Here is a 14,613-nt window from a genome sequence, read left to right on the forward strand (position 1 = left end):
TTTTATCAAATATTGTCTAGTCTAGTATATTGACGGATCACAATATTTATCACGGAAATCTAAATTTCTGGATTCCGGATCGCAGTTTGTGACAAATATTGATATCCGTCAATACACTGGACTACGCGTACAGTAAATACTGCAATATTATATATGCACGTGTAGCCTTGTTGCGTGATCACAATGAGATTGTATTTACCACATAATTTCATCCTACCTACTAAAATAATAATTAGTCATTAATTTGAGACTTAATTTTAAAAAATCTTGTGTTTTTTAATGTCATAGATCATTTTCTAGACGTGAGCTAAAAAATTTTTTTTTTCAGTACTATTTTTTATCACCCTAATTTGTGTGATAATAATAGTTGAAGAGATCTCTCGATTCTTCCAGGATGCCATCCAGATCCTGACCTTATGATGATGGGATCAGCCGTACGTTACATGCACTGTATGGAACATACTTCACTCACCAGAGCGTTGTCACTCAGTTGTGTTAGTTATGCTGGGCATTTTCCGCAAATCGACAACCATTGTGCCTATTTTGCGTGAAAACGAGGTACCACCACTCTAACCACGAAACCTAGCAGTGTCCTCAGGTTGCTAACTGCCTCCTTTAGTGTGAACGGAGTCCCTAGGTATTTGTTCTTCTACCTGCTAAAGATTCAGTTGTGTGCGAGGAACGCGTCGTCGAAGAGTTCCAGCTCGTGCCCCAGGTAGATGGCCTTGTTTTTAGCTGAAGCACCTTGATTGCTCCCCGCACCTCGCTTCACTCGTCGTCGGCCTCGGCAAGGCGCCCTAGCTATTGAAAACAAACCTACCACAGCAGTGTCACTCAGTTGTGTGCGAGGAACGCGTCGTCGAAGAGTTCCAGCTCGTGGCCCAGGTAGTTGGCCTTGTTGCGCAGCTTCTTGGCCGAGGTGGAGGCGTCCTCGAGCATCTTGATGGCCTCGCGGACCTCGCCGAGCTCCTCGTCCATTTCGGTGGTCGCCTCGTCGATGAGGCGGCACAGGCGGGCGAACATTGTGGATAGTTCCCTGAAACGAAACATACAGACATGTAGTATCTAAACGTACCACACAATAAATTAATAGTTTTAAAAAACACTAGAAAAACACGCTTATGAAACGATATTCCATCGTGGAATGCCAGTGCCTATCTCCCGACTTCATCATCAGACCTTGAAACCTAATCGTGGTCAAAGTTCATTACAAGACTTTTCTAACAAATCCAAACACAGTTATGATACAATGATCCGTTATGAAGTTCCAGTTCATATCTTCCGGCTCCATCATCAGATCAGTTCGACAGTACCATATTATTGTATTGTCATCAGAACTACATACAGCTCCCAATTTTCATGACGCTACGATCCTTGAAATATAGTTAAATTAGTTACCTTAGATTCCATTACATAGCTAGTTACATACAGGTAGACCTAATAAAAGCGTGTTAAAAAGCTTTTACTAGCTTCACGTTTTATCTTAGTCTCCGCAAGAATCAATGTAAAATTACGAATATCAAATAAATATCAAATATCAAACATTTATTCAGCAAATAGGCCACAGGGGCACTTTTACATGTCCATTTTTACAAACAATAAATAAATAAAAAAAAACAGTTACAAATATCGAATCTATGAAATAATAAATACTTTATTAGAGATGTATACTGTCTCTAAATGTCAAATTACACAAAAAAAAACTATGATAAAAAAATAAAACCATAAAATACTAAAATTCTTTAGAGATGTATAAGTCTCTAAGTGTCAGAGATAAAATATAAAAATATATATTAAATTATCCTTAGAGATGTAGAGGGTCGCCAAGGCTTGAATTCTTATATAAATAATTAAAAGACAAAAAAATTAAAACAGACAAGAACCGAATGAAGTGTCTCACGTTAATGTCACTCAAAAGTAAAGTTACATACTTTAACATAACCTGTACCCCGTGTAAGCTTAAACAGACCGGTCTCCACAAACAGCACCCGTTCACGAGTATGACGTGTATCTCAGCCATCGCCTCCCTCAACCTTCATTCGGGCGCCGTGTGGTGCCGGCGTTTAGAATAGCACCACCCCATCTCGTCCCGTGGGTGTCGTAAAAGGCGACTAAGGGAAAACCGACGGATGGGCAGCAGCGTCCGTTGAGTATTGAAATAACACCTACTGCGGTCCCAACTCGTATACTCAACCAAAACTTCTCAAATAAAACCCCCCATCTTAAAAATCAAACCTCTATCTTAAACGCAATTAAACAACTCTCAACTAAAAAAACTCAAATCAACCCCCCTTCTTAAAAATTAAACCCCCTACTTAAAAATCAACTTCACAAATCTCAACCCGGGCCCATGGCCGCCCGTAGTCAATGCGGGGACCATGGGTCCATTTATAGCTAAACCACAAACACAACGCCGGGCCTCTAAACTGAGCATCACCATTGCTTTTCGTCTGATGGTGATGCCGGGCCCGGCATCGCATAATTCACTAAAGCCTCTCACAAATGTCACCTCGGGCACAGGGTCGCCCGTATCCCTAGCGAGGGCCCTATGCCTTCAAATGACACAACAAACCTTAAAAAAAAAAAAAAAACCTTCATTCGGGAAAGTGGCGACCCGATCAACGACGCCACCGTAAGTAAAGACTTTTAAGCGAGCATGACATGTTCAAGCTGCCGGGTTGTATTAATATAAATATAATAAAAAAATTGTGAGATACAACATTTGTGCTTGTAAGTTACATTAAAGACGGCATAGCGCCACATATACGCGACTACATATTATTCATAAGGAGTGCCTACCTATAAAACTAAATTATAAATTTAAATTGACTTAGAGATGTACAGGTCTCTAAGTGTCCAAATCATTAAAATAGGTATTAAAATAAAATGAAATTTAAAATAAAATAAAATTTAAAATAAAATAAAATCTTAGAGGTGTATAAGGTCTCTAAGTGTCCAAAACTAAAATAATACAATCAAACGAGAACATGATGTTCTCTTGTGTCAGTTCTACTGCGAAAAAATTTAATTACGGGTTAAATCGAAATTATAGCTAATTATTCTAATTACACATCAATTGATATTTCGATGTTATGATTGGGTGCGGCTCGATACAATTCAAATACTAATATAAATAATAGTGCTTTTCGGAGTGGTAACTTTATCGTGACGTCATATGTGTCTTTGTTAAGAGTTAGAAACTTCGAAAAAAGAAGCTGATTTGACTGGTCAGTCATACACCCTATCAAGCCCAGATTATAGTATTTTCTAAAAATTGCATTCTCTAAATATTGCTTATATGTGAGGGACGGAGATTGTTCGAAGTATCAATCGAAGGCAGTATTTTACTCACTGCTGCACTTGGTGGCTGCAGTTGGCGGAGGTGAGGTCGACGATGAGCCGCAGCTTGTTGCTGGCGTGCGTCACGTACTGCTTCTTGAACAGTCTCTCCTGAGCCTTAGCCGTCCATGTGAGCCGCTCGTAGAGATAGAGGGCGCCGTAAACGGCCCCGGTTACAGCTACGATGCGCCAGCCGACTGTCTTGAGCAGCTGAAAAAGCGGAGAATTTAAACTACGATAATTATATTTATGAAAATAAATATATACTGCTGGACCGCTGTTCGGGTGGGATAGGACGCTATAACCATATAGGAGAGGAGTCAAGAACAAATTAATCATACTTGTGATGCAGGTGTGTGTTGTACATTACCAGGCCGGACAGCAGCAGGCCGCCCATGGTGCCCTGCGAGGTGAGCGCGCCGAGAGCGAACTTGGACACGAGGCTCCACTCCTCGGTGCAGGTGTGTGTTGTACATTACCAGGCCGGACAGCAGCAGGCCGCCCATGGTGCCCTGCGAGGTGAGCGCGCCGAGAGCGAACTTGGACACGAGGCTCCACTCCTCGGTGCAGGTGTGTGTTGTACATTACCAGGCCGGACAGCAGCAGGCCGCCCATGGTGCCCTGCGAGGTGAGCGCGCCGAGAGCGAACTTGGACACGAGGCTCCACTCCTCGGTGCAGGTGTGTGTTGTACATTACCAGGCCGGACAGCAGCAGGCCGCCCATGGTGCCCTGCGAGGTGAGCGCGCCGAGAGCGAACTTGGACACGAGGCTCCACTCCTCGGTGCAGGTGTGTGTTGTACATTACCAGGCCGGACAGCAGCAGGCCGCCCATGGTGCCCTGCGAGGTGAGCGCGCCGAGAGCGAACTTGGACACGAGGCTCCACTCCTCGGTGCAGGTGTGTGTTGTACATTACCAGGCCGGACAGCAGCAGGCCGCCCATGGTGCCCTGCGAGGTGAGCGCGCCGAGAGCGAACTTGGACACGAGGCTCCACTCCTCGGTGCAGGTGTGTGTTGTACATTACCAGGCCGGACAGCAGCAGGCCGCCCATGGTGCCCTGCGAGGTGAGCGCGCCGAGAGCGAACTTGGACACGAGGCTCCACTCCTCGGTGCAGGTGTGTGTTGTACATTACCAGGCCGGACAGCAGCAGGCCGCCCATGGTGCCCTGCGAGGTGAGCGCGCCGAGAGCGAACTTGGACACGAGGCTCCACTCCTCGGTGCAGGTGTGTGTTGTACATTACCAGGCCGGACAGCAGCAGGCCGCCCATGGTGCCCTGCGAGGTGAGCGCGCCGAGAGCGAAGTTGGACACGAGGCTCCACTCCTCGGTGCAGGTGTGTGTTGTACATTACCAGGCCGGACAGCAGCAGGCCGCCCATGGTGCCCTGCGAGGTGAGCGCGCCGAGAGCGAACTTGGACACGAGGCTCCACTCCTCGGTGCAGGTGTGTGTTGTACATTACCAGGCCGGACAGCAGCAGGCCGCCCATGGTGCCCTGCGAGGTGAGCGCGCCGAGAGCGAACTTGGACACGAGGCTCCACTCCTCGGTGCAGGTGTGTGTTGTACATTACCAGGCCGGACAGCAGCAGGCCGCCCATGGTGCCCTGCGAGGTGAGCGCGCCGAGAGCGAAGTTGGACACGAGGCTCCACTCCTCGGTGCAGGTGTGTGTTGTACATTACCAGGCCGGACAGCAGCAGGCCGCCCATGGTGCCCTGCGAGGTGAGCGCGCCGAGAGCGAACTTGGACACGAGGCTCCACTCCTCGGCGCTGAAGGGCCCGATGACGCCGCTGGGCCGCGTCAGCTCCATGGAGTTGGGTGCCGGTGTAATCGTCGCTGGAATCTGCAGATAAAATGCGAATCTGTAATGTTGATAGTACCTAGTTTCCCCGTTGGGTTAAAAGGTCAGAGGGCAGTCGCTGTCGTAAATAAGTCGGGACAAAGATAGGAAAATTATGATGGTGCTTGTTTGTGTAAAGAGACTTCAGCGTAATTAAATCGGTATGGATCTATATCGTGACAGACAAAATAAATATGTAGTAAGAGGTTGACTGTTTTGAATTGAGTTTTAAGCTTTTTGTTTATCGACTGCCTCGCTATCGATCGAGTCTGGGATGCCTAGTGGTCAAGCCCTTCAGACTGTCTATAGTGAAAAATAGGCACCCCCTATTAAAAATATTAAGATGTTAACATCTCTGCTTATAAAATATTCCGTTGCCAGTAGTTAGCCAACTCACCGGTGTGTATTGCGGGGCATTCTTGAGCGCTGTTTCAGTATGTCCTCTGCCCTGGAAGCGCTGTATAATTTTTTTTTTCTGAGAATCTGAGGTCACCAGTAAAGTTCTTACAGGTTGTAGTAGTACAATACCTCGTGAAGAGTGTAACTCACCGGTGTGTATTGCAGGGCGTTCTTGAGCGCTGTTTCAGTATGTCCCTTGTCCTGGAAGCGCTGTATAATGGCGATGAGACCGTAGAAAATGAATCTGAGGTCACCAGTAAAGTCCTCACAGGATTTGGTGGTACAATACCTCGTAACGAGTGTAACTCACCGGTGTGTATTGCGGGGCATTCTTAAGCGCTGTTTTAGTATGTCCCCTGCCCTGGAAGCGCTGTATAATGGCGGTAAGGCCGTAGGAGAAGCGGAAGCTGAGGTCCTCGGTGAAGTCAGCGCACAGGTTGTCGCAGTTGAGGCGGTAGAGCACTTCGAAGGGTTGCTGGTGAGGCTGCATCACGGTGGCGGCGGCTGCTCGCTTGTGTATGGGGAGGATGTTGTACATGCGCTCTGGAATTAAAATTTTAAATTTAGATCAGTGCTTCAAAGCACATCGGGAGCACCTTGTATCCCTAATTGACAAATAGAGGCCGCCCTCAGAATTCAACAGAGCGTCAGAAACGCTACGACGCTTGGCTCGAAACTGTACCTTAAAACGATTGAGTACGTGTGAAAAAGTGTGATTGAGAGCAAAACCAAACTACAGAATTACATATGTCAGTATATTAAGCGTAAACACACATTTCTTGGCTTTGATGCTCTCTTTTGGACCACTTTTTCTATTTTCATATGAAAGCCTATCTTGCTAAAAGATATGGTTCAATTTGAATTGGAAATCAATGTGCAATGTCCACTTTAGGTGTACTTCTGTAATCTGTAAGCGCGGTTATCTGTCCCGCTCTAGATGTATCTACTGTCCCACTCACCGGCCATCTCCTTCTGCGCCTCGTCCATCTCGTGGCCTATGTCGTGGCTGAGCCGCTTCTTGAGCCGCGAGCCGAGCCCCGCCTCGACGTGGCGGTGCAGCGCGCGCTTGTAGTGGTCGAGCGCGGCGCGGTTATCTGTCCCGCTCTAGATGTATCTACTGTCCCACTCACCGGCCATCTCCTTCTGCGCCTCGTCCATCTCGTGGCCTATGTCGTGGCTGAGCCGCTTCTTGAGCCGCGAGCCGAGCCCCGCCTCGACGTGGCGGTGCAGCGCGCGCTTGTAGTGGTCGAGCGCGGCGCGGTTATCTGTCCCGCTCTAGATGTATCTACTGTCCCACTCACCGGCCATCTCCTTCTGGGCCTCGTCCATCTCGTGGCCTATGTCGTGGCTGAGCCGCTTCTTGAGCCGCGAGCCGAGCCCCGCCTCGACGTGGCGGTGCAGCGCGCGCTTGTAGTGGTCGAGCGCGGCGCGGTTATCTGTCCCGCTCTAGATGTATCTACTGTCCCACTCACCGGCCATCTCCTTCTGCGCCTCGTCCATCTCGTGGCCTATGTCGTGGCTGAGCCGCTTCTTGAGCCGCGAGCCGAGCCCCGCCTCGACGTGGCGGTGCAGCGCGCGCTTGTAGTGGTCGAGCGCGGCGCGGTTATCTGTCCCGCTCTAGATGTATCTACTGTCCCACTCACCGGCCATCTCCTTCTGGGCCTCGTCCATCTCGTGGCCTATGTCGTGGCTGAGCCGCTTCTTGAGCCGCGAGCCGAGCCCCGCCTCGACGTGGCGGTGCAGCGCGCGCTTGTAGTGGTCGAGCGCGGCGCGGTTATCTGTCCCGCTCTAGATGTATCTACTGTCCCACTCACCGGCCATCTCCTTCTGGGCCTCGTCCATCTCGTGGCCTATGTCGTGGCTGAGCCGCTTCTTGAGCCGCGAGCCGAGCCCCGCCTCGACGTGGCGGTGCAGCGCGCGCTTGTAGTGGTCGAGCGCGGCGCGGTTATCTGTCCCGCTCTAGATGTATCTACTGTCCCACTCACCGGCCATCTCCTTCTGCGCCTCGTCCATCTCGTGGCCTATGTCGTGGCTGAGCCGCTTCTTGAGCCGCGAGCCGTGCCCCGCCTCGACGTGGCGGTGCAGCGCGCGCTTGTAGTGGTCGAGCGCGGCGCGGTTATCTGTCCCGCTCTAGATGTATCTACTGTCCCACTCACCGGCCATCTCCTTCTGCGCCTCGTCCATCTCGTGGCCTATGTCGTGGCTGAGCCGCTTCTTGAGCCGCGAGCCGAGCCCCGCCTCGACGTGGCGGTGCAGCGCGCGCTTGTAGTGGTCGAGCGCGGCGCGGTTATCTGTCCCGCTCTAGATGTATCTACTGTCCCACTCACCGGCCATCTCCTTCTGCGCCTCGTCCATCTCGTGGCCTATGTCGTGGCTGAGCCGCTTCTTGAGCCGCGAGCCGAGCCCCGCCTCGACGTGGCGGTGCAGCGCGCGCTTGTAGTGGTCGAGCGCGGCGCGGTTATCTGTCCCGCTCTAGATGTATCTACTGTCCCACTCACCGGCCATCTCCTTCTGCGCCTCGTCCATCTCGTGGCCTATGTCGTGGCTGAGCCGCTTCTTGAGCCGCGAGCCGAGCCCCGCCTCGACGTGGCGGTGCAGCGCGCGCTTGTAGTGGTCGAGCGCGGCGCGGTTATCTGTCCCGCTCTAGATGTATCTACTGTCCCACTCACCGGCCATCTCCTTCTGCGCCTCGTCCATCTCGTGGCCTATGTCGTGGCTGAGCCGCTTCTTGAGCCGCGAGCCGAGCCCCGCCTCGACGTGGCGGTGCAGCGCGCGCTTGTAGTGGTCGAGCGCGGCGCGGTTATCTGTCCCGCTCTAGATGTATCTACTGTCCCACTCACCGGCCATCTCCTTCTGGGCCTCGTCCATCTTGTGGCCTATGTCGTGGCTGAGCCGCTTCTTGAGCCGCGAGCCGAGCCCCGCCTCGACGTGGCGGTGCAGCGCGCGCTTGTAGTGGTCGAGCGCGGCGCGGTTATCTGTCCCGCTCTAGATGTATCTACTGTCCCACTCACCGGCCATCTCCTTCTGCGCCTCGTCCATCTCGTGGCCTATGTCGTGGCTGAGCCGCTTCTTGAGCCGCGAGCCGAGCCCCGCCTCGACGTGGCGGTGCAGCGCGCGCTTGTAGTGGTCGAGCGCGGCGCGGTTATCTGTCCCGCTCTAGATGTATCTACTGTCCCACTCACCGGCCATCTCCTTCTGGGCCTCGTCCATCTCGTGGCCTATGTCGTGGCTGAGCCGCTTCTTGAGCCGCGAGCCGAGCCCCGCCTCGACGTGGCGGTGCAGCGCGCGCTTGTAGTGGTCGAGCGCGGCGCGGTTATCTGTCCCGCTCTAGATGTATCTACTGTCCCACTCACCGGCCATCTCCTTCTGCGCCTCGTCCATCTCGTGGCCTATGTCGTGGCTGAGCCGCTTCTTGAGCCGCGAGCCGAGCCCCGCCTCGACGTGGCGGTGCAGCGCGCGCTTGTAGTGGTCGAGCGCGGCGCGGTTATCTGTCCCGCTCTAGATGTATCTACTGTCCCACTCACCGGCCATCTCCTTCTGGGCCTCGTCCATCTCGTGGCCTATGTCGTGGCTGAGCCGCTTCTTGAGCCGCGAGCCGAGCCCCGCCTCGACGTGGCGGTGCAGCGCGCGCTTGTAGTGGTCGAGCGCGGCGCGGTTATCTGTCCCGCTCTAGATGTATCTACTGTCCCACTCACCGGCCATCTCCTTCTGGGCCTCGTCCATCTCGTGGCCTATGTCGTGGCTGAGCCGCTTCTTGAGCCGCGAGCCGAGCCCCGCCTCGACGTGGCGGTGCAGCGCGCGCTTGTAGTGGTCGAGCGCGGCGCGGTTATCTGTCCCGCTCTAGATGTATCTACTGTCCCACTCACCGGCCATCTCCTTCTGCGCCTCGTCCATCTCGTGGCCTATGTCGTGGCTGAGCCGCTTCTTGAGCCGCGAGCCGAGCCCCGCCTCGACGTGGCGGTGCAGCGCGCGCTTGTAGTGGTCGAGCGCGGCGCGGTTATCTGTCCCGCTCTAGATGTATCTACTGTCCCACTCACCGGCCATCTCCTTCTGCGCCTCGTCCATCTCGTGGCCTATGTCGTGGCTGAGCCGCTTCTTGAGCCGCGAGCCGAGCCCCGCCTCGACGTGGCGGTGCAGCGCGCGCTTGTAGTGGTCGAGCGCGGCGCGGTTATCTGTCCCGCTCTAGATGTATCTACTGTCCCACTCACCGGCCATCTCCTTCTGCGCCTCGTCCATCTCGTGGCCTATGTCGTGGCTGAGCCGCTTCTTGAGCCGCGAGCCGAGCCCCGCCTCGACGTGGCGGTGCAGCGCGCGCTTGTAGTGGTCGAGCGCGGCGCGGTTATCTGTCCCGCTCTAGATGTATCTACTGTCCCACTCACCGGCCATCTCCTTCTGCGCCTCGTCCATCTCGTGGCCTATGTCGTGGCTGAGCCGCTTCTTGAGCCGCGAGCCGAGCCCCGCCTCGACGTGGCGGTGCAGCGCGCGCTTGTAGTGGTCGAGCGCGGCGCGGTTATCTGTCCCGCTCTAGATGTATCTACTGTCCCACTCACCGGCCATCTCCTTCTGCGCCTCGTCCATCTCGTGGCCTATGTCGTGGCTGAGCCGCTTCTTGAGCCGCGAGCCGAGCCCCGCCTCGACGTGGCGGTGCAGCGCGCGCTTGTAGTGGTCGAGCGCGGCGCGGTTATCTGTCCCGCTCTAGATGTATCTACTGTCCCACTCACCGGCCATCTCCTTCTGGGCCTCGTCCATCTCGTGGCCTATGTCGTGGCTGAGCCGCTTCTTGAGCCGCGAGCCGAGCCCCGCCTCGACGTGGCGGTGCAGCGCGCGCTTGTAGTGGTCGAGCGCGGCGCGCTCGGCGCGGAACGGGGAGTCGTACTCGTCCACCAGCGCCGACAGCCGGCGGATCTCTTGGCTGAGGGTCAGGGACACCTGGGGCCAAAAATTGTTGTGTACAGAATAGTTGTGTAAGGCAGAAAAAAAATTACATTTCTATTCCCGAAAGTACGAATTACTCGAGCCTAATTTGCTAGACCAAAGCTCTAAATACAATTTTTAACATTTATTAATTTTTAACATAAGGAACAGAAAGACAAATAAGGACTTAAATATATATATATATATTTATTTATTTATTTATTTATTGTTCGGAGAACCAACAGCTATAAATTGTACAATAGTTATATATATAGATAACAAAGAGCCAATTATAGGTTCCCACCGGTAGCAACAGGTTAACAGATAATTGGTGGTTAGCACTAGATTTTTTTTTTTACAACGTGTTACCACTAATATTTTAAAATATTGAACTGAACAAAGAAACCAAAACTTATTAGTAATCTTAATACGTTAATCGATACAATAATATGCCAACACATACGACTCGCTCACTCAAGTAATTTGTCTGTTAGAATCCGTCTTATAGTTGTGATGTTGCTATTAAAAACGTCTATATCCCGCTCCTTCGTTAGTTCATTTAGACTTTTACCAGCTCGTAGTAGAAAGCTATTATTTCTGTAATTACGTGATGAAAAAGGAATTGAGAGGGGAGGGAAGTATCTTTTAGACCTAGATGGAGTATTGAAGGAGAGCTTAGCGAGCAATTCAGGACAATCAATGTTACCATTTAAAATATTAAGTATATAAGTAATATCTGCAATCTGTCGACGTTTATGTAGTGGGATAAGGTGATGTTTTTTACAAATATTCTCATAATTGGATGAATTATAAGGAGTTTTCATTTTAAAGCAGAGGTATTTTACAAACTTTTTCTGTATACGTTCTATTCTGTTAATGTAAATATTATAACTGGGGTTCCAAATTTCCAAATTTATATAAATATATATAACTTTGATAAATTATCTATTTAATTACAGAATCCAGATTCCAAAATGGAACACCAAAGTCACATAAAATCTATAATATGACACTTTAAAACCCGTGAAGACCTGTTGTGTAGACTTTCACAGATTCCAAATATGTTCAAAGGACTTTTATTATATTACGTTGGTGAACCTAAAACCTTAATGAACCTTGTGAGGGTTGTGACGTCACGGCTACGTCACAAGGCAACGGCGGGGCGCGGCGCGCGGCGGGCAGAGAGCAGCGATCACACCCCTGCCGCGTGACACCGGCGCCGCGCGCCTATATAAGCGGCGCGTACCAAGCAGCGATAGCCAGTCGATGTTTCGAGCCCGCGCTGGAAACAACGGCTGCTCAATCCGGTGTGGCGGCGCGCGTTCTCGCGTTCGCCCCGGGCTTCCCGTAGGGCCGAGTCCTGAATAGGCCGCGCGTGTTCTCGCGTAGATAGCCGCAGGACTCTTCCTTCCTTTCCCCCCGTAGCTTTCCCTGGCCGCGCGTGTCGATTCCGCTAAACCTATCCTGGCCGCGCGTGTTCTCGCGTATATAGCCGGAGGTTTATTCCTGACCCCCTTCCCCGGGGAACTCTCTCGTCGTACCCAGGGCCCGCGGGCCGATCACGTGACGCCGGTTCTATTTAATATATATATATATATATATATATATATATATATATAGCTTGCTAGTTAAGTGTAATGTTCTTGATAATAATTTAATAATAAAGGGCGCGAAAGACGCTGTTTAGCTAAGTGAAACCTGTGTTTTCTATCAGCTCATCCTCCATACCCTGAGTTAGCCTGGAAACCTTCACTAAGCCCCTCAGGCTGAAGGATATGTATGGTTCGCCCTCAGCGACAACCATCACCGGGTGATCAATTCTGTAAACAAAAGTCTTACCTTGTGTTCCACACTCTCGACCATGCGGTTGATCTTGTCCTTCATCTGTCGGGTGACAGTAGTCAGTTGTTCTTCGATGGAACTGAGCTGTTCGTGCAGAATGCGCTGCTTCTCCACTTTGGCGGATTTCTGTTCTGTAGCATTGTTGTACACCTGGAAAAATATACAATTGGAAAAGTATTGGTTTTTTATTTTAAAACATTGTCGTTAAGAAAGCAACTGTATTAATACAATAAGACTTAGTTTTCCCTGTGGATTGATCAGATCAGACGGCAGTTGTATTTTTAAAACCCAATGCTGCACGCCTCGAACTGAGAGTACAGTATCACACAGTACCTGGTCGAGCTTGGCCATGACGTCGGAGGCGATGTTCTTGCCCCTGCGCGAGTGCTGCGCGAACTTGGTGCGCACGGCGGACTGGCTGATGCACTCCTCGAACTGAGAGTACAGTATCACACAGTACCTGGTCGAGCTTGGCCATGACGTCGGAGGCGATGTTCTTGCCCCTGCGCGAGTGCTGCGCGAACTTGGTGCGCACGGCGGACTGGCTGATGCACTCCTCGAACTGAGAGTACAGTATCACACAGTACCTGGTCGAGCTTGGCCATGACGTCGGAGGCGATGTTCTTGCCCCTGCGCGAGTGCTGCGCGAACTTGGTGCGCACGGCGGACTGGCTGATGCACTCCTCGAACTGAGAGTACAGTATCACACAGTACCTGGTCGAGCTTGGCCATGACGTCGGAGGCGATGTTCTTGCCCCTGCGCGAGTGCTGCGCGAACTTGGTGCGCACGGCGGACTGGCTGATGCACTCCTCGAACTGAGAGTACAGTATCACACAGTACCTGGTCGAGCTTGGCCATGACGTCGGAGGCGATGTTCTTGCCCCTGCGCGAGTGCTGCGCGAACTTGGTGCGCACGGCGGACTGGCTGATGCACTCCTCGAACTGAGAGTACAGTATCACACAGTACCTGGTCGAGCTTGGCCATGACGTCGGAGGCGATGTTCTTGCCCCTGCGCGAGTGCTGCGCGAACTTGGTGCGCACGGCGGACTGGCTGATGCACTCCTCGAACTGAGAGTACAGTATCACACAGTACCTGGTCGAGCTTGGCCATGACGTCGGAGGCGATGTTCTTGCCCCTGCGCGAGTGCTGCGCGAACTTGGTGCGCACGGCGGACTGGCTGATGCACTCCTCGAACTGAGAGTACAGTATCACACAGTACCTGGTCGAGCTTGGCCATGACGTCGGAGGCGATGTTCTTGCCCCTGCGCGAGTGCTGCGCGAACTTGGTGCGCACGGCGGACTGGCTGATGCACTCCTCGAACTGAGAGTACAGTATCACACAGTACCTGGTCGAGCTTGGCCATGACGTCGGAGGCGATGTTCTTGCCCCTGCGCGAGTGCTGCGCGAACTTGGTGCGCACGGCGGACTGGCTGATGCACTCCTCGAACTGAGAGTACAGTATCACACAGTACCTGGTCGAGCTTGGCCATGACGTCGGAGGCGATGTTCTTGCCCCTGCGCGAGTGCTGCGCGAACTTGGTGCTCACGGCGGACTGGCTGATGCACTCCTCGAACTGAGAGTACAGTATCACACAGTACCTGGTCGAGCTTGGCCATGACGTCGGAGGCGATGTTCTTGCCCCTGCGCGAGTGCTGCGCGAACTTGGTGCGCACGGCGGACTGGCTGATGCACTCCTCGAACTGAGAGTACAGTATCACACAGTACCTGGTCGAGCTTGGCCATGACGTCGGAGGCGATGTTCTTGCCCCTGCGCGAGTGCTGCGCGAACTTGGTGCGCACGGCGGACTGGCTGATGCACTCCTCGAACTTGCGCTCGAAGTCCACGAACTCGAAGTAGCGCACTTGGTGGCCCTCCACCAGCGTGGGCGCTGGAAAACAATTGTAAGATACTACTGTGCAATCGCCTTGTACATTCCTACTGGATATTGCGTTTAAACCGCCGTTGAGGCGGCGTCATTGAAGATCATAATTTCACGTCTCAACGAGATAGCCAGAACGGAACATCGAACTCAGAATTTGAAATTTGGTACGAAGCATCTTATAGCACAGATGTAGTTGTGGTAGCGGGATCTGACTCCAAAGAAAACAACCGAATCACTTTCACAGCTATATTGCAGCAAAACGGTACATAGTCTATAGCACAAGCGAAGGAAGATAAATGTAAACAATGCGTAAATCGAAAGCTATAAGCGAGCGCGGGCGCAGCGCGGAGCGGCATGCATTCGCCGTCAGGTTGGGTGTCTGACTGGCGTGGTG

General features: G+C 52.3%; 1 protein-coding gene across 1 annotated transcript in view; it reads right to left on the minus strand.

Annotated features, from left to right (window-relative positions):
- LOC133521086 (transmembrane GTPase Marf) overlaps positions 1 to 14,613 on the minus strand; it is a 33,129-nt gene that overhangs the window by 4,905 nt on the left and 13,611 nt on the right. Inside the window, exons 8-14 of the mRNA XM_061855836.1 lie at positions 14,062 to 14,225; positions 12,329 to 12,481; positions 10,297 to 10,504; positions 5,886 to 6,118; positions 5,018 to 5,179; positions 3,353 to 3,549; positions 821 to 1,036 (exon numbers count right to left, since the gene is read on the minus strand). Of these exons, the coding sequence (XP_061711820.1) occupies positions 835 to 1,036; positions 3,353 to 3,549; positions 5,018 to 5,179; positions 5,886 to 6,118; positions 10,297 to 10,504; positions 12,329 to 12,481; positions 14,062 to 14,225 (1,319 nt within the window). The 3' untranslated portion in view covers positions 821 to 834. The remainder of the gene's footprint in view (positions 1 to 820; positions 1,037 to 3,352; positions 3,550 to 5,017; positions 5,180 to 5,885; positions 6,119 to 10,296; positions 10,505 to 12,328; positions 12,482 to 14,061; positions 14,226 to 14,613) is intronic.

The sequence above is a fragment of the Cydia pomonella genome, chromosome 9 (assembly GCF_033807575.1).
Source record: "Cydia pomonella isolate Wapato2018A chromosome 9, ilCydPomo1, whole genome shotgun sequence".
Lineage (NCBI taxonomy): Eukaryota > Metazoa > Arthropoda > Insecta > Lepidoptera > Tortricidae > Cydia > Cydia pomonella.